This window comes from Pan paniscus, chromosome 18, assembly GCF_029289425.2.
Source record: "Pan paniscus chromosome 18, NHGRI_mPanPan1-v2.0_pri, whole genome shotgun sequence".
NCBI lineage: Eukaryota > Metazoa > Chordata > Mammalia > Primates > Hominidae > Pan > Pan paniscus.
In genome coordinates, this window is record NC_073267.2 from 77,643,871 (window position 1) to 77,669,864 (window position 25,994).

Genomic DNA, 25,994 nt, shown 5'->3' on the forward strand with positions numbered 1-25,994 from the left:
ACTAATCTATTCTACATCTCCAAAGTATTATTTCAAGAAAACGTTAGCTACATAAATTGAGTCATACACTATGGGACTTTTTTGGGAGAGGGCAGGGCAGGGGGACAGGGTCTCACTAGGTTGCCAAGGCTGGAGTACAGTGGCATGATTATGCCTCACTGCAGCCTCGAACTCTTGGGCTCAAGCTCTCCTCCCACCTCAGCCTCCCAAAGTGCTGGGATTACAGGTATGAGCCACCGTGCCAGGCCCTATGTGACCATTTGAGGTTGACTTTTTCTTCACTCATTGCCTGGTGATCCTTCCAAGTTGTTGAGTATATTAATAGTTTGTTCTGTTTTATTGCTGAGTAGTGTTCCATCATATGGATGTACTACAGTTTAATTGTTTACCCATTGAAGGACATTCGGGTTATTTCCAGTTATTGGCTATTATGAAAATTGCTATGAACATTTGTGTACAGATTTGTATGTGGATATGTATTGTTTCTTTTTTTTTCTGGTATAAATACCCAGAAGTACAAATGCCTCCTGACCCCCAATCTGTGAATTTAGTTTTATAAGAAACTGCCAGGGTGTGGTGGCTCACACCTGTAATCCCAGCACTTTGGGAGGCCGAGGTAGGCAGATCACTTGAGGCCAGGGGTTCAAGACCAGCCTGGGCAACATGGCGAAACCCCATCTCTACTAAAAATACAAAAATTAGTCAGGCATGATGATGCATGGCTGTAGTCCCAGCTATTTGGAAGGCTGAGGCATGAGAAATCGCTTGAACCCTGGGGGCGGAGGTTGCAGTGTGCCAAGATTGTGCCGCTGTACTCCAGCCTGAGCAACAGAGCAAGGCTCTGTTTCAAAAACAAAACAAAACAAAACAAAACAAACCCAAACCTGCCAAATGTTTTCATTCCCACCAGCAGGTGTATGAGTTACTCAGTTTCTCTGCATCTTGGGCAGCATTTGGTATTAACACCTTTTTTTTTTAAATCATTCTGATGGGTGTGTAGTGATACCTCATTGTGGTTTTAATTATATTCTTCTCATGACTAATACTGTTGACCATTGTTTTATGTGATTTTTGCCATCCGTATATTATTTTTGGTCTAGTGTCTAAGTCTTTGCCCCTTTTTAGATTGGGTTGTTTTCTTATTGTTGAATTTTGAGAGTTCTGTGTGTGGGGTGTGTGTGTGTGTGTGTGTGTGTGTGTATGTAACAAGTCTATCAAATATATGCTTTGCAGAGAGTTTCTCTCAATCTGTGGTTTGTTTTTTAATTCTATTAATAGTATCTTTTGTAGAAGTTTTACATTTTGATGAAGTTTGCCTTACCAATTTGTTCTTTCATGGATTGCACTTTTGGTGTTACAGCTAAGAAATCTTTGCCTAACCCATGCTCACAAAGATTTTCTCCTGGGTTTTCTTTTCTTTTCTTTTCTTTTTTTTGAGACACAGTCTTGCTCGTGTTGCGCAGGATAGAGTGCAGTGGCATGATTATGGCTCGCTGCAGCATCAACCTCCTGGGCTCAAGCTATTCCTCCTGCCTGAGCCTCTGTAATAGCTGGAACCACAGGTGTGCGCCACCATGCCCCGCCAATTTTTAAATTTTTCGTAGAGATACGGTTTCACTGCATTGGCCAGGCTTGTCTCAAACTGTAGGGCTCAAGTGATCCTTCCTCCTTGGCCTCCCAAAGTGTTGGGATTACAGTAGTGAGCTGCTGTGCCTGGCTGCTAGGTTTTCTTTTGGAAGTTTTATAGTTTTAGGTTTTTTTTTTTGTTTTTTTTTTTGAGACGGAGTCTCGCTCTGTTGCCCAGGCTGGAGTGCAGTGGCGTGATCTCGGCTCACTGCAAGCTCCGCCTCCCGGGTTCACGCCATTCTCTTGTCTCAGCCTCCCAAGTAGCTGGGACTACAGGCGCCTGCCACCACGCCTGGCTAATTTTTTGTATTTTTGATAGAGATGGGGTTTCACCATATTAGCCAGGATGGTCTTGATCCCCTGACCTCATGATCCGCCCGCCTCGGCCTCCCAAAGTGCTGGGATTACAGGCATGAACCACCGCACCCGGTCCCAAAGTATCTTTTAGGTGCCTGAGTCTCAGCGTTTTTGACACATCAATTCGTCTGTCAATTTTATTTTCTTGGAGACTTTCCTTTCTCTCAGAGCCTTCTAAACTAATCTGGATTAGTGGATACCTAGCATGTTGTACATCTGTCATTGTGAGACCTCACTTCTCTGTCATCTTGAGTTCTTTGCGTTTCTGTTATTGTGTTGAGTCATTTGTTTCTTTGCAACTCATTTTGGTGGAGTACCTCCTTCAGTAGCTTACTGATGGTAATAGGAGGTAAATTTTTGTGACCTTATATATTTAAAGGTCTTCACCAGGTGCAGTGGCTCACGCCTGTAATCCCAGCACTTTGGGAGGCTGAGGCAGGCGAATCACAAGCTTAGGAGTTAGAGACTAGCCTGGCCAACATGGTGAAACCCCGTCTCTACTAAAAATACAAAAAAATTAGCTGGGTGTGGTGGTGCGTGGCTGTAATCCCAGCTACTTGGGAGACCGTGGCAGGAGAATCGCTTGAACCCAGGAGGCAGAGGTTGCAGTGAGCCGAGATTGCACTACTGCACTCCAGCCCTGGTGACAGTGTGAGACTCCATCTCAGGGAAAAAAAAAAAAAAAAAAAAAAGTCTTCATTCTCCCCTCACACTTAATTTTGGCTGGTTGTAGAATTCTAAGTTAGATATCATTTTCTCTCATAAATTTGAAGGCATTGCTCTCCATTTTCTCCATTTTATTCCATTGTTGTTGTTGAAAAGTCTGATGCCATTCTGATTCTTGATTCTTCATGTGTAACCTGTTACCCTCCTCTGAGTCTTTTAGGTTCTTCTCTTTGTCCTTTGTGTTCTGATTTTTTCAGTTCCATTGTAATCTCAGGAGACCATTTTCACATACGTGGTCTGTCATTGACCAAAACATCATCAAGCAGTACCTGACTACCTACAAATGGAATTGCTTGTCATATGGTAATTCTCTATGTAAATTTTTGAGGCACCATCAAACTCTTTTCTACAGCAACTCAGCTGTATCACTTTACATTGCCATTAGTAATATATGAGGGTTCTTATTTATCTGTATCTACACTAACACTTGTTTTCTCTTTTTGTTTATTTTTTCAAATTAAAGCCATCCTGGGAGTGTGAAATGGTATCTCTCTGTGGTTTTTATTTGCATTACCTAATGACCAGTGATGTTGAACATCTTTTCATGTGCATGTTGGTCATTTGTATATCTTCTTTGGAGAAATGCCTATTCATGTGCTTTGTCCATTTTTTAATTCAGCTGTTTGACTTTTTGCTGTTCAGTTATAAAAACTCTATATATTCTGGATACTAAAGCCTTATCAGATCTAAGATTTACAGATATTTTTTCCCATTCTGTAGGTTGTCTTTTCACTTTTGTTTTTTCTTCTTTTTTTTATTTTATTATGATTATTATTATTATTTTCTTCTGAGACAAGGTCTCACTCTGTTGCCCAGGCTGGAATGCCATGGTGTGTGATGTTGGCTCATGGCAGGCAGCCTTGACCTCCTCGGCTCAAGTTAGCTTCCCACCTCAGCCTTCCAAGTAGCTGGGACTACAGGTGCACGCCACCATGCCCAGCTAAGTTTTGTATTATTTTGTGGAGATGAGATTTCACCACGTTGCCCAGGTTGGTCTCAAATTCCTGGGCTCAAGTCATCTGCCTGCCTCAGCCTCCCAAAGGGTTGGGATTACAGGCATGAGCCACTGGGCTTGGCCTCACTTTCTTGATGGTGCCCTTTGGTGCACAAAAGTTTTTAATTTTACCAAGTTGTATTAATTGAGTTCTTTTGTTGCTTGTGCTTTTACTATTAAGAATCCATCGCCAAATCTGAAGTCTTGACAGTGTACTCCTATTTTTGCTTCTTTTTTTTTTTTTTTTTTTTTTTGAGACGGAGTCTTGCTCTTTCGCCCAGGCTGGAGTGCAGTGGCCCGATCTCAGCTCACTGCAAGCTCCGCCTCCTGGGTTCACGCCATTCTCCTGCCTCAGCCTCCCGAGTAGCTGGGACTACAGGCGCCCGCCACCACGCCCGGCTAATTTTTTCTATTTTTAGTAGAGACGGGGTTTCACCGTGTTAGCTAGGATGGTCTCGATCTCCTGACCTCGTGATCCGCCCGCCTCGGCCTCCCAAAGTACTGGGATTACAGGCGTGAGCCACCGCGCCCGGCCCTATTTTTGCTTCTAAGAGTTTTATGCTTTTAGCTCTTATATTTAGGTTGTTGATCCTTTTTGAGTTAATTTTTGTATATGGTATGAGGAAGGGGTTCAACTTCATTCTTTTGCATGTGATGATCCAGTTTTCCCAGTACCATTTGTTGAAGGAGCTATTCTTTTTCCATTTAAAGTCTTAGCACCCTTGTAAAAAATCAATTGGCCATAGATATTCGGGTTTATTTCTGAACTCTCATTTCCATTCCATTGGTTAATACATCTCTTCTTATGCTAGCACCACACTGTTTTGATTGCTGTGCCTTTGTAGTAAGTTTTGGAGTGTTAATCCTACTTTGTTTTCTTTTTCAGTGTTATTTTGGCTGTTCAGAGAATATTCTGGGCCCCTTGCATTTCCGTATAAATTTGAGGATTGGCTTTTCCATTTCTCTAGAAAAGCCCGTGAAATTTTGGTAGGGATTGCATTGTACATCACTTTGGAGAGTATTGCATGTTAACATTCTTTTTCAATCCATGTACACAAGAAGTCTTACCACTTATTTAGGTCTTCTTTAATTTATTTCAGCAATCTTTTGTAATTTTTAGTGTGTAAGTTTTTCATGTCCTTGGTTAAATTTATTCCTGAGTATTATTTCTTTTGGAGGTTACTGTAAATAGAATTTTCTTAATTTCCTTTTCAGATTGTTTATTGCTTGTATATAGAAACAACAGAATTTTATGTGTTGATGTTTTACCCTGCACCTTCAATGAATTCATTTATTAGCTGTAGTTTTTTGTAGATCTTATGGGTTTTACTTTATATAGAATCATGTCTTCTGCAAGTAGAAATAGTTTTACTTCTTCCTTTCCAATTTGAATGTCTTTTAATTCCTTGATTGCCCTGGGTAGGACTCCCAGTACAATGTTGAATAGTAGTGGTGAAAGCATGCATCCTTATCTTGCTTCTTATCTTGGGGGAAGGCTTTTGTTTTACACCACTGTGATGTTAGCTGTGGGCTTTTCACAAATGGTTTTTTTTTTTTTTTTTTTTTTTTTTGAGATGGAGTCTGGCTGTGTCGCCTAGGCTGGAGTGCAGTGGCGCGATCTCTGCTCACTGCAAGCTCCGCCTCCCGGGTTCATCACGCCATTCTCCTGCCTCAGCCTCCCAAGTAGCTGGGATTACAGGTGCCCATCACCACGCTCAGCTAATTTTTTGTATTTTTAGTAGAGACAGGGCTTCACCATGTTAGCCAGGATGGTCTCGATCTCCTGACCTCATAATCCGCCCCTCTTGGCCTCCCAAAATGCTGGGATTACAGGCGTGAGCCACCGCACCCGGCCTCACAAATGCTCTTGATCATGTTAAGGAAGTTTACTTCTATTCCTAGTTTGCTGAAGTTTTTGTTTGTTTGTTTCAGTCTTAAAAAGATGTTGAATTCTGTCAAATGCTTTTTCTGTCAGTTGAGGTGACTGTGTGGGGTTTTTTTTTTTTTTGAGATGGAGTCTCACTTTGTCACCCAGGCTGGAGTATGCTGGTATGATCTTGGCTTACTGCAATCTTCACCTCCCAGGGTCCAATGATTCTCCTGCCTCAGCCTCCCAAGTAGCTGGGATTACAGGCGCCTGCCACCATGCCTGGCTAAGTTTTGTATTTTTAGTAGAGACAGGGTTTCACAATGTTTGCCAGGCTGGTCTCGAACTCCTGACCTCAAGTGATCCACGTGCGTCAGCCTCCCAAAGTACAGGCATGAACCAGTACACCCGGCCCCTGATTGTGTGGATTTTTTTTTCTTCACTCTATTAATATGGTATATCAGTTGATTTTCACATGTTGAACCACCCTTGCATTCCTGGGATAAATCACATTTGGTCTTTTTTAATGTGCTCTTGGATTCAGTTTGCTAGTGTGTATTTTGTTGAGGATTTTTGTGTTTATATTCATACGGGATATTGGTCTGTAGTGTCTTGCTTTGGTATCAGGAAAATACTGGCCTCATAGAATGTGTTAGGAAGCATTCCCTCTATTTTTTGGAAGAATGTGAGAAGTAGTGCTGTTAATTCTTGTCTAAGTGTTCGTTAGAACTGACCAGTGAAGCCATCTGTTCCTGGGAGAATTTTGACTATGATTCAATCTCTTTACTTGTTAGAGGTCTGAGATTTTCTTTTTCTTCTGAGTCAGTTTTGGTAATCTCTGTATATCTAGGAGTTTGCTCATTCCTTCTAGATTGTCTAATTTGTTGGTGTACGATTGTTCATAGTATTCTTCTTCTTTTTTTTTGAGACAGAGTCTCACTCTGTTGCTCAGACTAGAGTGCAGTGGAGCAATCTTGGCTCACTGCAGCCTCCGCTTCCTGGGTTCAGGCGATTCTCCTGCCTCAGCCTCCCTAGTAGCTGGGATTACCACCACGCCAGGCTAACTTTTGTATATTTTAGTAGAAATGGGGTTTCACCACGTTGGCCAGGCTGGTCTTGAACTCTTGACCTCAAGTGATCCACCTGCCTCAGCCTCCCAGAGTGCTGGGATTATAGGTGTGAGCCGCCGCACCCGATCCTGTTCATAGTATTCTTATTATCATAGTATTCTTACATATATTTTTGCAAACACCAGTTGTAATACATTCTAACAAAATCCACTTACGTTGTGCTAAAGTAGTGTTTTCTTTTTTCTTTTCTTTTTTTTTTTTTTTTTGAGATGGAGTTTCACTCTAGTTGCCCAGGTTAGAGTGCAATGGTGTGATCTTGGCTCACTGCACCTCCACCTCCTGGGCTCAAGTGATTTGCCTGCCTCAGCCTCCTGACTAGCTGAGAATACAGGTGTGCACCATCACGCCTGGCTAATTTTTGTATGTTTAGTAGAGACGGGGTTTCTCCCTGTTGTCCAGGCTGGTCTCAAACTCCTGATCTTGTGATCTGCCCGCCTCGGCCTCCCAAAGTGCAGGGATTACAGGCATGAGCCACCACACCCAGCCTCTTTTTTGTATTTTTAGTAGAGATGGGGTTTCACCATGTTGGCTGGGCTGGTCTTGAACTTCTGACCTCAGGTGATCTGTCCACCTCAGCCTCCCAAAGAGCTGGGATTACAGACGTGAGCCACCATACCTGGCCGCCTTTTTTTTTGTTGTTTTTTTTTTTTATTTAATTTAATTTTAAGTTCTTGGATACATGTGCAGGATATGGAAGTTTGTTACATAGCAAAATGTGTGCCATGGTAGTTTGCCACACCTGTCAAGCCATTACCTAAGTGTTAAGCCCAGCATGCATTAGGTACTTTTCCTGATGCTCTCCCTCTCTCGTGACCCCCACCCCCAGACAGGCCCCAGTGTGTGTTGTTCCCCTCCCCGTGTCCATGTGTTCTCATTGTTCACCTACTGTTTATAAGTGAGAACATGTGGTGTTTGGTTTTCTGTTGCTGCATTAGTTTGCTGAGGATAATGGCTTCCAGCTCCATCCATGATCTCATTCTTTTTATGGCTGCACAGTATTCCATGGTGTATGTGTACTACATTTTATCTTGTCTGTCATTGGTGGGCATTTGGGTTGATTCTATGTCTTTGCTATTGTGAATAGTGCTGCAGTAAACATACACATGCATGTATCTTTATAATAGAATGATTTATATTCCTTTGGGTATATACCCACTAATGGGATTGCTAGGTAAAATGATATTTTTGGTTCTAGGTCTTTGGGAGAATAATTGCTACACTGTCTTCCACAATGTTTGAACTAATTTACATCCCTACCAAGAGTATAAAAGCCTTTCTATCTCAGCCTCGCCAACATCTGTTGTTTCTTGACTTTTTAATGACTGCCATTCTGGGCCGGGTGTGGTGGCTTATGCCTGTAATCCCAGCACTTTGAGGGGCTGGGGCGGGCGGATCAGTTGAGGTCAGGAGTTCAAGACCAGCCTGGCCAACATGATGAAATGTCATCTCTACTAAAAATAATAAAATTAGCTGGGCGTTGTGGTGCATGCCTGTAGTCCCAGCTACTTGGGAGGCTGAGAGAGGAGAATCACTTGAACCCAGGAAACAGAGGTTGCAGTGAGCCGAGATCATGCCACTGCACTCCAGCCTAGGCGACAGAGTGAGACACTGTATCAAAAAAATATAATAATAATAATAATAATAATTTCCTTTCTGACTGGTTTGAGATGGTATCTCATTGTGGTTTTGATTTGCATTTCTCTGATCATCAGTGATGTTGAGCTTTTTTTATGTTTGTTGGGCTGCATAAATGTCTTCTTTTGAGAAATGTCTGTTCATGTCCTTTGCCTACTTTTTAATGGGGTGGTTTTTTTTTTTTTTTTTTGTAAATTTATTTAAGTTTCTTGTAGACTCTGGATATTAGACCTTAGTCAGATGGATAAATTGCAAAAGTTTTCTCCCATTCTGTAGGCTGCCTGTTCACTGTGATGATAGTTTCTTTTGCTGTGCAGAAGCTCTTTAGTTTAATTAGATCCCATTTGTCAGTTTTTGCTTTCGTTGGCAATTGCTTTTGCCATTTTCATCAAGAAATCTTTGCCCATGCCTATGTCCTGAATGGTATTTATTGCCTAGGTTTTCTTCTAGGGTTTTTATAGTTTGGGGTTTTACATTTAAGTCTTTAATCCATCTCGAGTTAATTTTTGTATAAGGTGTAAGGAAGGGATCCAGTTTCAGTTTTCTGCATATGGCTAGCCAGTTCTCCCAATACTACTTATTAAATAGAGAATCCTTTCCCCATTGCTTGTTTTTGTCAGGTTTGTCAAAGATCAGATGGTTGTACATGTGTGGTCTTATTTCTGAGTTCTCTGTTCTGTTTCATTGGTCTTTGTGTCTGTTTTTGTACCAGTACCATGCTGTTTTGGTTACTGTAGCCTTGTAGTATAGTTTGAAGTCGGGTAACGTGATGCCTCTAGCTGTGTTCTTTTTGCTTAAGATTGTTTTAGCTATACGGGCTCTCTTTTGGTTCCATATGAATTTTAAAATAGTTTTTTCTAATTCTGTGAAGAATGTCAATAGTATTTTAATGGGAGTAGCATTGAATCTATAATTTGCTTTGGGCAGTGTGGCTGTTTTCACAATATTGATTCTTCCTATCCATGAGCATGGAATGTTTTTCCATGTTTGTGTCCTCTCCGATTTCCTTGAGCAGTGGTTTGTAGTTCTCCTTGAAGAGGTCCTTCACTTCCCTTGTTAGCTGTGTTCCTAGGTATTTTATTCTCTTTGTAGCAATTGTGAATGGGAGTTCATTCTTGATTTGGCTCTTTGCTTGTCTGTTGTTGGCGTAAAGGAATGCTTGTGACTTTTGCACATTGATTTTGTATCCTGAGACTTTGCTGAAGTTGCTTATCAGCTTAAGCTTTTGGGCTGAGACTAGGGGGTTTTCTAGATAGAAGATCATGCCATCTGCAAACAAAGACAATTTGACTCCCTCTCTTCCTATGCGAATACCCTGTATTTCTTTCTCTTGCCTCATTGCCCTGGCCAGAATTTCCATTACTATGTTGAATAGGAGTGGTGAGATAGGGGCATCCTTGTCTTGTGTCAGTTTTCAAGGGGAACACTGTCAGCTTTTGCGTATCCAGTATGACATTGGATGTGGGTTTGTCTTAAATGGCTCTTATTATTTTGAGGTTTGTTCCTCCGATACCTAGTTTATTGAGAGTTTTTAACATGAAGCAATGTTGAATTTTATCGAAGGCCTTTTCTGCATCTATTGAGATAATCATGTGATTTTTGTCTTTAGTTCTGTTAATGTGATGGATTACATCTATTGATTTGAATATGTTGAACCAGTCTTGCATTCTGGGAATGAAGCTGACTTGATCCTGGTGGATAAGCTTTTTGATGTGCTGCTGGATTCGGTTTACCAGTATTTATTTGAGGATTTTGGGATCAGTGTTCATCAGTGATATTGGCCTGTAGTTTTCTTTTTTTGTTATATCTCTTTCAGGTTTTGGTATCAGGATAATGCTGGCCTCATAAAATGAGTTAGGGAGTAGTCCTTCCTTTTCGGTTGTTTGGAATAGTTTCGGAAGAAATGGTACCAGCTTCTCTTTGTACCTCTGGTAGAATTCAGCTGTAAATCTGTCTGGTCCTGGGCTTATTTTGCTTGGTAGGCTATGTATTACTGCCTCAATTTCATAACTCATTATTGGTCTGTTCAGGTATTCAGCTTCTTTCTGGTTCAGTCTTAGGAGGGTGTATGTGTCCAGGAATTTATCAGTGTCTTCTAAATTTTCTAGTTTATTTGCATAAAGGTGTTTATAGTATTCTCTGTGGTGGTTTGTATTTCTGTGGGGTCAGTGGTGATATCTGCTTTATCATTTTTTATTGTGTCGATTTGATTCTTGTCTCTTTTCTTCATTAGCCTAGCCAAGCTCCTGGATGAATTGTTTTTGTTTGTTTGTTTGTTTTGAGATGGAGTCTCACTCTGTTGCTCAGGCTGGAGTGCAGTGATACGATCTTGGCTCACTGCAACCTCCACCTCCTGGGTTCAAGCAATTTCTCCTGCTTCAGCCTCTTGAGTAGGTGGGATTACAGGCACCCACCACCACACTGGGCTAATTTTTGTATTTTTAGTAGAGACAGGGTTTTACCATGTTAGCCAGGCTGGTCTTGAGCTCCTGACCTCAAGTGATCTGCCTGCCTCGGCCTCCCAAAGTGCTAGGATTACAGGTGTGAGCCACCGTGCCTGGCCTGAATTTTTTTTTTTTTTTCGAGACGAAGTCTTGCTGTGTTGCCCAGGCTGGAGTACAGTGGCCCAATCTCGGCTCACTGTAAGCTCCGCCTCCCGGGTTCATGCCATTCTCCTGCCTCAGCCTCCTGAGTAGCTGGGACTACAGGTGCCTACCACCACACCCGGCTAATTTTTTTTGTATTTTTTTTAGTAGAGACAGGGTTTCATCGTGTTAGCCAGGATGGTCTCGATCTCCTGACCTTGTGATCCGCCCGCTTCAGCCTCCCAAAGTGCTGGGATTATAGGCGTGAGCCACCGCGCCCGGCCTGATTTTTTTTTTAAGGGTTTTTTTGTGTCTCTGTCTCCTTCAGTTCTGCTCTGATCTTGGTTATGTCTTGTCTTCTGCTAGATTTGGGGTTTGTTTACTCTTGGTTCTCTAGTCTTTTAGTTGTGATGTTAGGATGTCGATTTGAGTTTTTTCTGGCTTTTTGATGTGGGCATTTAGTGCTATAAATTTCCCTCTTAACACTGCTTTAGCTATATCCCAGAGATTCTGGTACATTGTCTCTTTGTTCTCATTGGTTTCAAATAACTTCTTGATTTCTGCCTTAATTTCATTTTTTACCCAGAAGTCATTCAGGGGCAGGTTGTTCAATTTCCATGTAGTTGTGTGGGTTTGAGTGAGTTTCTTAATGTTGAGTTCTAATTTGATTGCGCTGTGGTCTGAGAGACAGTTATGATTTCATTTCTTTTGCATTTGCTGAGGAGTGTTTTACTTCCAAGTATGTGATTGAATCTAGAGTAAGTGCCATGTGGCACTGAGAAGAATGTATATTCTGTTTTTGGGTAAGTCTACTTGATCATAGCTGAATTCAAGTCCTGAATATCTTTGTTAATTTTTTGTCTTGATGATCTGTCTGATATTGACAGTGGGGTGTTAAGTCTCCCACTATTGTTGTGTGGAAGTCTAAGTCTCTTTGTAGGTTTTTAAAAACTTGTTTTATGAAACTGAGTGTGCCTGTATTGGGTGCATATATATTTAGGATAGTTAGCTCTTCTTGTTGAATTGAACCCTTTACCATGCTGTATGCCCTTCTTTGTCTTTTTTTGATCTTGTTGGTTTAAAATCTGTTTTGTCAGAAACTAGGATTGCAACCCCTGCTTTTTTCCTGCCTTCCATTTGCTTTGTAAATTTTCCTCCATCTCTTTATTTTGAGCCTGTGCATGTCTTTGCATGTTAGATGGGTCTCTTGAATACAGCACACCAATGGTTCTTGTCTTTTTAGCTAGCTAACCATTTTGTGTCTTTTAATTGGGGTATTTAGTCCATTTACTTTTAAGGTTAATATTGTTATGTGTGAATTTGGTCCTGTCATCATAATGCTGGCTGGTTATTTTGCAGACGTGTTAATGTAGTTGCTTCATAGTGTCATTGGTCTGTGTACTTGAGTGTGTTTTTGTAGTGGCTGGTAATGGTTTTTGCTTTCCATATTTAGTGCTTCCTTCAGGAATTCTTGTAAAGCAGACCTGGTGGTGCTGAATTCCCTCATTATTTGCTTGTCTGAAAAGGACTTTATTTCTCTTTCACTTACGAAGCTTAATTTGTCCGGATATGACATTTGGGTTGGAAATTCTTTTCTAAGAATGTTGAATATTGGCATCCAATCTCTTCTGGCTTGTAGGGTTTCTGCTGAGAGGTCCACTGTTAGTTTGATGGGCTTACCTTTGTGGTGACCTGTCCTCTCTCTCTTCCTGCCCTTAACATTTTTTCCTTCATTTCAACCTTGGAGAATCTGATGATAATGTGTTTTGGGATTGATCTTCTCATGGAGTATCTTACTGGGTTTCTCTGAATTTCCTGAATTTGAATGTTGGCCTATCTTGCTAGGTTGGGAAAGTTCTCATGGATGATACCGTGAAGTATGTTTTCCGACTTGGATGCGATCTCCCTGTCTCTTTCAGGTACCCCAGTTGTAGGTTCAGTCTTTTTTTTTTTTTTTTTTTTTTGAGATGGAGTCTTGCTCTGTTGCCCAGGCTGGAGTGCAGTGGCGTGATCTTGGCTTACTGCAACCTCCACCTCCTGGGTTCAAGTGATCCTTCTGCCTCAGCCTCCTGAGTAGCTGGGACTACAGGCACACACCACCACGCCTGGCTGATTTTTGTATTTTTAGTAGAGATGGGGTTTCACCATCTTGACCAGGCTGGTCTTGAACTCCTGGTCTCGTGATCCACCCGCCTCGGCCTCCCAAAGTGCTGAGATTACAGGCGTGAGCCACTGTGCCCGGCCAGGTTCATTCTTTTAAATAATCCCATAGTTCTTGGAGGTTTTGTTCATTTCTTTTCATTTTTTTTTCTCTAACCTTGTTTGCCCGTCTTGTTTTAGCAAGATAGTCTTCAAGCTCTGATATCCTTTCCTCTGCCTGGTCTGTTCAGCTGTTGATACTTGTGGTTGTATTGTGAAGCTCTCCTGTTGTGTTTTTCAGCTCAATCAGGTCATTTATGTTCCTCTCTAAACTAGCCATTCTGGTTAACAGCTCCTGTAATGTTTTATCATGGTTTTTCGCTTCTTTGCATTGGGTTAAAACATACTCCTTTAGCTCAGCGAAGTTTGTTATTACCTACCTTTCGAAGCCTACTTCTGTCAATTCATTCTTCTCTGCCTCAGCCTAGTTCTCTGCCCTTGATGGAGAAGTGTTGTAATCATTTAGAGAAGAGACACTCTGGCTCTTTGAGATTTCAGCGTTCTTGCATTGATTCTTTCTCATCTTTGTGGATTTATCTGCCTTTGATCTTTGAGGCTGCTGACCTTTGGATAGGGTTTTTGTGGGATCTTTTGTGTTGATGTTGTTGTTGTTGTTGTTGCTTTCTGTTTGTTTTTCTTTTAATAGTAAGGCCCCTCTTCCATAGGGTAGGGCTGCTGCAGTTTACTAGGGGACCACTCCTGACCTAATTCATCTACCCCCTCCTGCACCTGGAGGTATAAGCAGTGGAGGCTGCAGAACAGCAAGGATGGCTGCCTCCTCCTCTGGGAGCTTCATCCCAGAGGGCACCGAGCTGATGCTGGCTGGAACGCTCCTGTATCAGGTGCCTGGTGACCCCAGTTGGGAGGTCTCACCCAGTCAGGAGGGATGGGATCAGGGACCTGCTTAAAGAAGCAGTCTGACTGCCCCTTGGCTGAGCAGGTTCGGCTGTGCTGGGGAGAATTCCCCTCATCTGGACTGCCAACAGGCATGAAAGACTAGGTCAGCTGAACCATGAGACCATGACCACCCCTACCCGTAGAGGCTCCTTCCCAGGGATATCAGAGTTCTGTCCATAAACTCCTGGCTAGAGTTACTGCAGTTCCTGCAAGGAGGTTCTGCCTGGTGAAGAGAGAAGGATCTGGGTCCCACCTAAGGAAACAATCTGGCCACGATCTGCCACCACCACTGTGTTGTGCTGTGGGGAATTCCTCTTCGTCCAAACCGCCAAGTTTCCCCAACACCAGCAAAGGAAAATGGCAGACTGGAGCCGCAGTGATGGCAACTGCCCCTTTCCGTGGGAACTTGGTAGTCTTAGGCAGTGTCCAGCCTGCTGCTGCTAGCCACAACCTGAGCAGGTTGCACAGCTCTGTGCTTGGGTCCCAAGGCCTTGGTGGCGTGGGCTCATGAGGGGATTTCCTGATCCATGGGATGTACAGATCTGTGGAAAAAGTCTGGTTTCCCACGCAGGGTAGCACAGTTACTCACCACCTCCCTTGGCTGGGTGTGGGAGTTCGCCTTTGTGGCTACCAGGTCAGGTTGTCGCTCTACCCTGCTTTTCCTAGCTCTGTGTGGATCACACCAACCACCTAGTCAGTCCCAGTGAGAGAACCTGGATACCTCAGTTGACGGAGCAGGATTCACTGGCCGTTTTTGCTCTTCTTAGTGGGAGCCGCAGACTGGAGTGGCTTCTAATCAGCCATCTTGGCTCCTCCTGCCTAAACTAGTGTTTTCTTAACTTCTTTGCAAATGTTTTTTCTTGAAGTTGTTTCTTTCACACTATTCATGGAGGCTAATTGTTTAGTCACTTTAAACTCTGCATTGACTGTTCAATAAATAACAACTGAGCAGATGTTGGTAACATCTGGCAGCACATCAAGGGCCAAGGAAAAGCACTTTTTTTTTTTTTTTGAGACGGAGTCTTGCTTTGTTGCCAGGCTGGAGTGCTGTGGTGCAATCTTGGGTCACTGCAACCTCCGACTCCCTGGTTCAAATGATTCTCCTACCTCAGCCTCCCAAGTAGCTGGGATTACAGGCACGTGCCACCATGCCCAGATAATTTTTGTATGTTTAGTAGAGACGGGGTTTCACCATGTTGGCCAGGATAGTCTCGAACTCCTGATCTCGTGATCCGCCTGCCTCTGCCTCCCAAAGTGCTGGGATTACAGGCGTCAGCCACCGCACCTGGCCGGAAAACCACTTTTTAAGGAAATCGTTTGTTTTATTTCGTAATTAACCTATTAATGTTGCTACCAATGTCCTCAGTTTTTCTACCAGTTGTTCTTGCTGAAAGGCTAATAGTCTTGTGAGTTTTTCTCTGAACATATTTCCTTGGTTTCTCCGGTGAAACACAATTTAAATAACTCACCATCAGTAAATGACTTTCTTTTTTTTTTTTTTGAGACCGAGTCTCACTCTGTCACCGAGGCTGGAATGCAGTGTTGCAATCTCAGCTCACTGCAACCTCCGCCTCCCGGGTTCAAGTGATTCGCCTTGCCTCAGCCTCCCAAGTAGCTGGGATTACAAGCGCCTGCCACTATGCCTGGCTAAATTTTGTATTTTAGTAGAGACGAGGTTTTGCCATGTTGTCCAGGCTGGTCTCGAACTCCTGACCTTGTGATCCGCCTGCCTCAGCCTCCCAAATTGCTGGGATTATAGGCATGAGCCGCTGCACCCGGCCCCAGTAAATGACTTTCTTTACTTTGCTAGCAAATGAGCCATTTTATTTTCTCTGTTTTTTGTTTTTGTTTTTTTTGAGAGATGGAGTCTTGCTCTTGTCACACAGGCTAGAGTGCAGTAGTAGCGCAATCTCGGCTTACTGCGACCTCCGCCTCCCGGGTTCAACTGATTCCCCTGCCCCAGCCTCCCAAGTAGCTGGGATTACAGGCACGCGGCACCATGCCCAGCTAATTTTTGTATTTTTAGTAGAGACAGGGTTTCACCATGTTGGCCAGGCTGGTCTTGGACTCCTGATCTCAAGTGATCTGCCCCCTTTGGCCTCCCAAAGTGCTGGAATTACAGGCGTGAGCCACCATACCTGGCCGATTGTTTTTTGTTGTTGTTGTTGTTGTTTGTTTTAAATTTTTTTTCTTTTCCTGTGAGTTGGGAGTATTATGATGAATGCATTACTGTGGTAATGCATATATATGGCCATAATGTTATTGCACATCTAATTTGATAACAGTATAACCACACTCCACTGTGCTTTAAAAGGGCAACATTCAAAGTCTACTTTTCTTTTTGTGTTATGCACTAGTAAAAAATTTTTTAAAGTCACAGTATATACGTATGCATTGCACTCATTAGAACTTTGTCACTGCAATTTGTGTCCATCAAGCAGCAATGTGAAGGAATAGGAGTAGTACATGTGGTCCCTTTGACAGTTACTCAGCTCTACCCTTGTGTGAAAATAACCATAGATAGTATATAAATGAATGAGCATGGTTGTGTTTCAATAAAACTTTATTTATGGATACCAGAATTTGAATCATAACTTTTTTTTGTCATGACACAGTTAAAAACAATTTTTTGAAACCATTTAAAACCATTAGTTTGTAGGCTATAGAAAGACAAACTATTATCTGTAGGCTTTCTATAGCCTACAAACTAATGATTTTAAATGTGGCCTACCACTTGTTGGTGGGCCAGACTTGGCACATGGACTGTATTTTGCCAACCTCTGCTTCATACTATACATAAAAACATTCATAAGACAACTTGGGTTGTCCAGATTACTGTATGCTTGCATGAGTCCCTCTGGTGGTTGAAGGAACATGGAACAAGTAATTCTTGAGATGGTGAAATTTCTGAAGCACCTTGAATTTGAGAATTCTAGACTTGGAAATCTGGACCTAGGACTGTTCGTCATAGTTAGATTGTAGTAGCTGCTTATATCATTTCCAGAGGTTGGACACTTGGGAAAAAGATAAAGCAGCATTCCCACAAATTTTGTGTGCAGGTCTCTGCAGCACTTTAAGACATCATTCTGACGTAGAAGATGTTTGCTTCATCTACAGTTTATTTGGGAGAAGGGTGTGGTTTTCAGCATTAGTCAACAACTGAAATGGGCTGGTACAATAATTTCATTTGAATAAACTGTAAAATCTTCTATGGGTGACTTTCTGTCTTTTTTTTTTTTCTCAAAGTTGGGATTTAATTAATTTTTCCTATTTAATCAAGTACATTCTTAAGTAAAGGAAAAAGGCAGTTTGAAAATAAGCAGTACGATTAGATGAAATTAGTAAAGAACAAGTTGTTCTGGATGACTTCAAGGTGCTATATATACCCTTTGAACTGTTTGCTTGTTTTTCCTGTTTCTTTCCTTTTCTTTGCAGCCATCTTCTCTCATTTTAGATTTCCTGCTTCTAATCTGTGGACTAGAGAAGCATATAATATTATGGGATCTAAAATTGAGTAGAGAGGATCTGAACAAGGGGCCAAGGAAAATTTCTGTGAGTTAAACACATGAGCTTTTATGCTGTATATTTTGAGTGTTCAGAGGCTTGTTTTACTTCTGTCCACTTGAGTACCATTTAGATAGGTGACATTGTGAGCTAAGTTTTAGAAAGTTTTAGCTACCATCATAATTCAACAGGCTGATAGCATTGCCAAGAAACATGGTTCAAAATTTCCTAATTGAGGATTTTGCTCCTAAATTTATATCAGATCATATATATCAAATGGTGATACTTTTCTATTTAGAATGCTCCATTGGTTTCCCATCTCGCAAGGCCTTACTTGACTAGCCTCTCCCTGAGCACCCCTAGCTCTCATTATTCTGCCTCCTTACTCAGGAGTAACATAAATTCTCTAAGGGAAGCAATTCCAACAACCTTATTTATTTATTTAGATGGGGTCTTGCTCTGTCACCGAGGATGGAGTGCAATGGCGCTATCTTGGCTTACAGCAACCTCCAAATCTCAGGCTCAAATGACCCTCCTGCCTCAGCCTCTCAGGTAGCTGGGACTACAGTACAGGCATGTGCCACCATGCCTGGCTACTTTTTGTATTTTTATTTTTGTAGAAATGGGTTTTTGCCACATCGTCCAGGCTGGTCTCGAACTCCTGAACTCAAGCCATTTGCCTGCCTCGGCCTCCCAAAGTTCTGGGATTACAGGTGTGAGCCACCATGTCCGGCCCCAACAACTTGAACAAATGATTTATTATAGACCTAATAAATGTCAGGGACTTACTTGGTAGGTACTGGAGATACAGCAGTTGAAGTTGTTCTCAAATATAATAGAAATCATGTCATTCCCCCTTTTAAAACTCTTACATGGTTTCCATTATTCTTTGAATAAAATCCAAAGCCCTTACTACAGTTCTTCTATGTCTTGGCTTCTTCTAGCTCTACCTTTCAGTTGTTAACTCTAGCCATCTTGGGCGTTTCTTAAAGAAACCAAGGCGTTATTTGACTCAGACTGTTTATGCCTATTCTCCTGTGTTGCAACTATCACCTTCTCTCCCCAGCCCCGCTGACTCTCTTTCTTTGCTTGCTGGTTCCTATTTATCTTTCAGGTTTTAGCTTACATGCTACCCTCTCAAAAAGGCCATCTCTGTAATCTCTGTAAAACGAGTTCCTTCTCTAATTCTCTCTTCTACCACTTAGTAGCACTTACCATTTTTAATTTGTGTTTTTGTCAGTCTCTCCTGAGACTGACTGCTTAATGAGGGCGGGGACCATATGTGTGTTATTTACTTTTTATGTACCTACCATCTATAACAGTTTCTATAAAATATTAATCACATCATTAATAGTTGGTGAATGAATGAGCACCTTCTTCACTTGGCTTCTGGGATGCTGCATTCTTTTGGTTATTGTTCCATTTCACTGATGTCTCTTCTAACCTCTTAACTCATTCTTCTTTTTCTCCCTAATCCTAAACTTTGGAGTTCCTTGTGCCTCAGTTGCCTACTTTCTTCTCTATTTGTACTAATTTCTTAGTGATCTTTTGGTCTTATGGCTTTAAATTTCATGTATACGTTAATGATTCCCACATTTACATAGCTAGCTTGTGTTCTTATGTACAAATATCTACTTGACATTTCCACTTGGAAAGCTTACTGGACTCTCATATTTAATATGTACGAAGTAGAAGTTTTGGTTTCTTATCTCAAGTCTGTCTCACTTTCTTTATTTCAGTAATTGCTGTTCTTTCAGAAATTCAGAAAATTTCAGAAATACTGTATTGTTGTTGTTGTTTTTTGAGACAGCCTCGCTCTGTTGCCCAGGCTGGAGTGCAATGGCGCGATCTTGGCTCACTGCAAGCTCTGCCTCCTGGGTTCACGCCATTCTCCCACCTCAGCCTCCCGAGCAGCTGGGACCACAGGCGCCTGCCACCATGCCCGGCTAATTTTTTGTATTTTCAGTAGAGATGGGGTTTCACCGTGTTAGCCAGCATGGTCTTGATCTCCTGATCTCGTGATCCACCCGCCTCGGCCTCTCAAAGTGCTGGGATTAAAGGTGTGAGCCACTGCGCCCGACCAATACTGTGTTTTTAATACAAGGCTTTAAACCTTGGTGTCACCCTTGACTGTTCTTTCACATCCAGTCAACAAGTTCCGTCAGCACTACTTTAATCCAAAATCTGACTTCTTAATGCTGCTTCTACTTTTACAGCTCACTACCACTTAGGTCCTGTATTCCATCTTTTCTCACCTGGATGATTACAGTAGCCTCCTAAATTTATATCAGTTCATATATATCAAATGATGATACTTTTCTGTTTAGAATGCTCCAGTGGTTTCCCATCTCGCAAGGCCTTACTTGACTAGCCTCTCCCTGACCACCCCTAGCTCTCATTATTCTGCCTCCTTACTCAGTTCAAGTCCCACTGGCCTTGTTTTTTCTCATACAGTACACTTCAACAATGCTGTACCTCAGGTCTTTGCACTTACTATTATCCTCTGCCTGCATTATGCCCCTAAATTTCTGTATAGCTCAGTTACATTAATATTCTTCTGCTATTTCCTCAAGTATTAGAGAAGGCTTTCCAGACTTTCCTATTAAATTAACATCTTTGCCTCCTCTATATTTTTTCCCCTGTTTTATTTTCTCTTACAGCAAATATCACTACCTGACATATTTTACTAGAATGTAAGCTCCATGAGGAGGGGATTTTGTTTTGTTTACCATGGTGTTTTTAGTATTCAGAACATGCCTGCTTACATAGTAGTTGCTAAAAAATTTTTTTGTTAAATGAATAAGTTGAATCATGTTGTTTCCAGTGTAGACAGAATAGGTATATGTGGTTGAAAAATGAACAGCACAAAGTTAGCTCCCCAAAAATGGCAAAGTGAAATGAAGAAACATTTCTGAAGAACATTGTTGAACTGTAATCCCAGCACTTTGGGAGGCTGGGGCAGTTGGATTGCCTGAGCCCAGTAGTTCAAGATTAGGCTGGGCAACAAAACGAGACCCTGTCTCTACAAAAAAAAAAAAAAAAAATTTGCTGGGAGTGGTGGCATGCACCTGTGGTCTCGGCTACTTGAAAGGTTGAGGTGGGAGGATCACTTGACCCAGAAGTTTGAGGCAGCAGTGAGCTATGAGTGCACCACTGCACTCCAGCCTGGGTGACAGAGCGAGACCTAGTCTCAAAAAAAAAAAAAAAAAAGTCCGGGTGTGGTGGCTCATGCTTGTAATCCCGGCACTTTGGGAGGCCAAGGAGGGTAGATTGCTTGGGGTCAGGAGTTTGAGACCAGCCTGGACAACATGGCAAAACCCTGTCTCTACTAAAAATACAAAAATTAGCTGAGTGTCATGGCAGGCACCTGTAATTCCAGCTACTTGGGAGGCTGAGGCTTGAGAATTGCCTGAACTTCGGAGGCAGAGGTTGCAGTGAGCCAAGATCGCACCACTGCATTCCAGCCAGAGAGAGACTCTGTCTCAGAAAAAAAAAAAAAAAAAAAATTAGCTAGGCATGGTGGCGAGTGCCTGTAGTCCCAGCTACTCCGGAGGCTGAGACAGGAGGCAGGAGAATTGCTTGAATCCAGGAGGCAAGATTGCGCCACAGCACTCCAGCCTGGGCGACAGAGCAAGACTCCATCTCAAACAAACAAACAAGCAAACAAACAAAAAAAGAAAAACCCACTTTTGGAACTCTCCTACCTTTGACTACTTGTTATGTTGGATAATATATACAGGTTGATAATGCAGGGTGTTATGTTGGATAATATATACAGGTCATATTCAAAATCTGGAATGTTCCAATATCCTATACTTTTTAGCTCTGACATGATGCCACAAGTGGAGAATTCTTAACACAGACTTTTTTTCATTCACCAAATTATTAAAAAATATTGTCCAAAATTACCTTTCAGGCTATGTAAATAAGGTGTATATGAAACACAAGTGTATTTCATGTTTAGACTTGGGTCCCATATCAAGATATCTCATTGTGTATTTGTAAATGGGCCAAAAAAAAAAAAATCCAAAATCCCAAGCACTTCTGGCCTCAAGCATTTTGGATAAGGGATATTCAGCCTGTGTTCCCTCCCCTTTTTCAGCTACATTGAGCTGGATTTTCTGTTCTTTGCAGCCTAGGAATATCTCATTTCTTTTCTTTTCTTTTCTTTTTTTTTTTTTTGAGACGGAGTCTTGCTGTGTCACCCAGGCTAGAGTACAGTGGCGTGATCTGAGCTCACTGCAGCCTGTATGCTATGAGTATTTTTTAGAATTATGGATGTGTTTGTTTTTTTTTTTAATAAACACATTTATTGAGCTGGGCACAGACGCTCCCTCACACCTGTAATCCCAGCACTTTGGGAGGCTAAGGTGGGAGGATAGCTTGAGCCCAGCCTTGGCAACAAAGCAAGGCCCTGTGTCTACCAAAAATGACAATAAAAAGTAACCAGGAGTGTGGCATGTACCTGTGTCCCAGCTACTCCAGAGGCTGAGGAAAGGATCACTTGAGCCTAGGATGGGAGGTTGAGGCTGTAGTGAGCTATGATCACACCATTGCACTCCAGTCTAGGTGACAGAGTGAGACCCTGTCTCAAAAAAAAAAAAAAAAAAAAAAAAAAAATCTTTTTCAGGGCATAATGTTTCCTGATTATCTTTTTAGAAAATGTGGACATAAAAAGGAAAAATTACATATGTAATTGTATATGTAATAATCACACATATCTGCAGAAATAACCAGATGCATTGAAAAAACACACACATGCCACTTCTTTAGTGGAGCTAATGACATACATTTTATATCCCACTTTTTTCTCTCGAGATTGTTATTATTTACTTTCTCATCTAGTAATTTATACATCTGAGTTTTCTAATTTCTTGTTTTGTTGGGTTTTTTTTTTTTTTTTGCCTTCCTCCCCATAGATCTTGAGCCAGATGATTGTGCATCCATTTACATCTTTAATGTAGATCCACCTCCATCTACTTTAAACACACCACTTTGCTTACCACATCATGGATTACCGTCTCACTCTTCTGTTTTGTCACCATCGTTTCAGCTCCAAAGTCACAAAAACTATGAAGGAACTTGTGAGATTCCTGAATCTAAATATAGCCCATTAGGTGGTCCCAAACCCTTTGAGTGCCCAAGTATTCAAATTACATCTATCTCTCCTAACTGTCATCAAGAATTAGATGCACATGAAGATGACCTACAGATAAATGACCCAGAACGGGAATTTTTGGAAAGGCCTTCTAGAGATCATCTCTATCTTCCTCTTGAGCCATCCTACCGGGAGTCTTCTCTTAGTCCTAGTCCTGCCAGCAGCATCTCTTCTAGGAGTTGGTTCTCTGATGCATCTTCTTGTGAATCGCTTTCACATATTTATGATGATGTGGACTCAGAGTTGAATGAAGCTGCAGCCCGATTTACCCTTGGATCCCCTCTGACTTCTCCTGGTGGCTCTCCAGGGGGCTGCCCTGGAGAAGAAACTTGGCATCAACAGTATGGACTTGGACACTCATTATCACCCAGGCAATCTCCTTGCCACTCTCCTAGATCCAGTGTCACTGATGAGAATTGGCTGAGCCCCAGGCCAGCCTCAGGACCCTCATCAAGGCCCACATCCCCCTGTGGGAAACGGAGGCACTCCAGTGCTGAAGTTTGTTATGCTGGGTCCCTTTCACCCCATCACTCACCTGTTCCTTCTCCTGGTCACTCCCCCAGGGGAAGTGTGACAGAAGATACGTGGCTCAATGCTTCTGTCCATGGTGGGTCAGGCCTTGGCCCTGCAGTTTTTCCATTTCAGTACTGTGTAGAGACTGACATCCCTCTCAAAACAAGGAAAACTTCTGAAGATCAAGCTGCCATACTACCAGGAAAATTAGAGCTGTGTTCAGATGACCAAGGGAGTTTATCACCAGCCCGGGAGACTTCAATAGATGATGGCCTTGGATCTCAGTATCCTTTAAAGAAAGATTCATGTGGTGATCAGTTTCTTTCAGTTCCTTCACCCTTTACCTGGAGCAAACCAAAGCCTGGCCACACCCCTATATTTCGGTGAGTTGATGGAAATGGCTGCTGGTCATTTTTCATGTTTATGGGTCATTGGTGGCATATAACTACATTATCAGTATATAATGGTTATATAATGGTTTGACCATTTCTCCTCTTCCTATTTTTTAAAAAAATTTTACCAAATAACTTAATGTTTATTTTCATTTGCATCTTAAAAGTATTTTTAGATAGGTTAAATATAATTTTAAAATATATAGCTAATGAATTGTTGATAATAATAAATTACATTTAAAAATCCTTGCTGGGTTTGGAGGCTTATGCTTTGTATTCCCAACACTTGGGAGGCTGAGGCAGGAGGATTGCTTGAGCCCAGGAGTTTGAGACTAGCCTGGGCAACATAGCAAGATCCTGTCTCTACAAAAAAAAAAAAAAATTAACCAGGCATAGTGATGTCTGCCTGTAGTCCTAGCTGCTTGGGAGGCTGAGGTGGAAGGATTGCTTGAGCCCAGAACTTCAAGGCTGCAGTGAAACATGATTATGCCATTGTACTCCATCCTGTTTCTACCAAAAAAAAAAAAAGTTTATTGTACAACTTGGATTATAATATGAATTTAATTACTAAGAAAACTATTTGGGGGCCAGGCGTGGTGTCTCATGCCTGTAATCCCAACACTTTGGGAGGCCGTTGAGCCCCAGAGTTCAAGACCAGCCCGGGTGACATGGCAAAACCGTGTCTCTACAAAAAATACAAAAATTAGCCAGGTGTGGTGGCACACACCTATAGTCCCAAGTACTAGGGAGGCTGAGGCGGGAGCATTGCCTGAGATGGGAGATGGAGGCTGCAGTGAGCTGAGATCATGCCACTGCACTGCAGCCTGGGTGAAAGCAAGACCCTGTCTGCACCACCCCCCTACAAAAAAAAAAAAGAACCTATTAATTACATTTACAGAATCAATCTAGTCTATAACTGATTAGAAAAGACAACTTTTATGTATTAAATTCCCACATGGAGTTGTGGCTGTTAGGATTTTTGTTTTGTTTTTTGAGACAGCATCTTGTTGCCCAGACTGGAGTGCAGTGGGGTAATCATAGCTCACTGCAGGTTCGACCTCCCAAGCTCAAGCAATCCTTATACCTCAGGCTCCTGAGTGGCTGGGACTATAGGCGTATACCACCAGACTCAATTATTTAAAAAAATTTTTTTTGTTTTTTTTGGTAGAGATGGGGTCTTGCTTTGTTGCTTAGGCTGATCTCACTCCTGGCCTCAAGTGATCCTCCTGCCTCAGTTTGCAAAGTGCCAGGATTACAGGCAGGAGCCGCTGTGCCCGGCCAGGGGTTTTTCTTTTCTTTCTTTTTTTTTTTTAAAGAGATGGAGTCTCGCTCTGTCGCCCAGGCTGGAGTGCAATGGCGCGATCTCGGCTTACTGCAAGCTCCGCCTCCTGGGTTCACCTACCATTCTCCTGCCTCAGCCTCCTGAGTAGCTGGGACTACAGGCGCCTGGCACCATGCCCGGCTAATTTTTGTATTTTTAGTAGAGACGGAGTTTCACCGTGTTAGCCAGGATGGTCTCCATCTCCTGACCTCGTGATCCTCCCACCTCGGCCTCCCAAAGTGCTGGGATTACAGGCGTAAGCCACCGCACCCACCCGGCCTTCTCTTTTTTTTGAGATGGAATCTCACTGTCGCTCAGGCTCAAGTGCAGTGGCACGATCTCAGCTCACTGCCATCTCCGCCTTCCAGGTTAAGCGATTCTCCTGCCTCAGCCTCCCGAGTAGCTGGGATTCCAGGCACCTGCCACCACGCCTGGCTAATTTTTTTGTATTTTTAGTAGAGACGGGGTTTCACCATGTTGGCCAGGCTGGTCTTGAACTCCTGACCTCAGGTGATCTGCCCGCCTCGGCCTCCCAAAGTGCTGGGATTACAGGCGTGAGCCACTGCGCCCGGCCAATGCTTTTTTCATTAGTGTGAATCTTTATTTCTCAATCCTGATCTTTAGAAAAATAGAATTATGGTAATGAAGACACCTTTGAACCCATCCCTTTGCTTCTGAAATTTATCTTAATTTTTCTAGTGGTTTGCTTAAGGCTGCAAAACAAATACAGAAGTAACTGAGAGTTGAAGTTGGATTTTTTCAAACTAATAAAAATTAATATCCTTGAATTCACAGGAGTAGGACTTAAAGCTAGGCTGAGGACATGGAAGGAAACAATGAAATAATTTAGAAATTGTACTTGACCTGTAGACATATGAAGTTTTTCTTTTATAATCCATGTTTTAATGTTAATATATCAAAATGATCCTTTGGGCCTTTAAGCAATTTAAATTGTCTTACGGATAAAGTAAAAAAGTAACATTTAGAGTTGCTGGAGTGACGGGTTGTTTTCCAACCAAGCATGTACCGAAATTAAATTTTTACTTCAAATTGCAGTATATTGCTGAATGGAAGCAGTTTTTCAGAGAGA

General features: G+C 42.1%; 1 protein-coding gene across 9 annotated transcripts in view; it reads left to right on the plus strand.

Moving 5' to 3' along the window:
• NFATC3 (nuclear factor of activated T cells 3) overlaps positions 1-25,994 on the plus strand; it is a 147,846-nt gene that overhangs the window by 17,381 nt on the left and 104,471 nt on the right. For all 9 annotated transcript variants that reach the window (XM_034940507.3, XM_055100358.2, XM_034940512.3 and 6 more), the window contains exon 2: positions 22,440-23,574. In XM_034940507.3, coding sequence (XP_034796398.1) covers positions 22,440-23,574 — 1,135 coding nt within the window. The remainder of the gene's footprint in view (positions 1-22,439; positions 23,575-25,994) is intronic.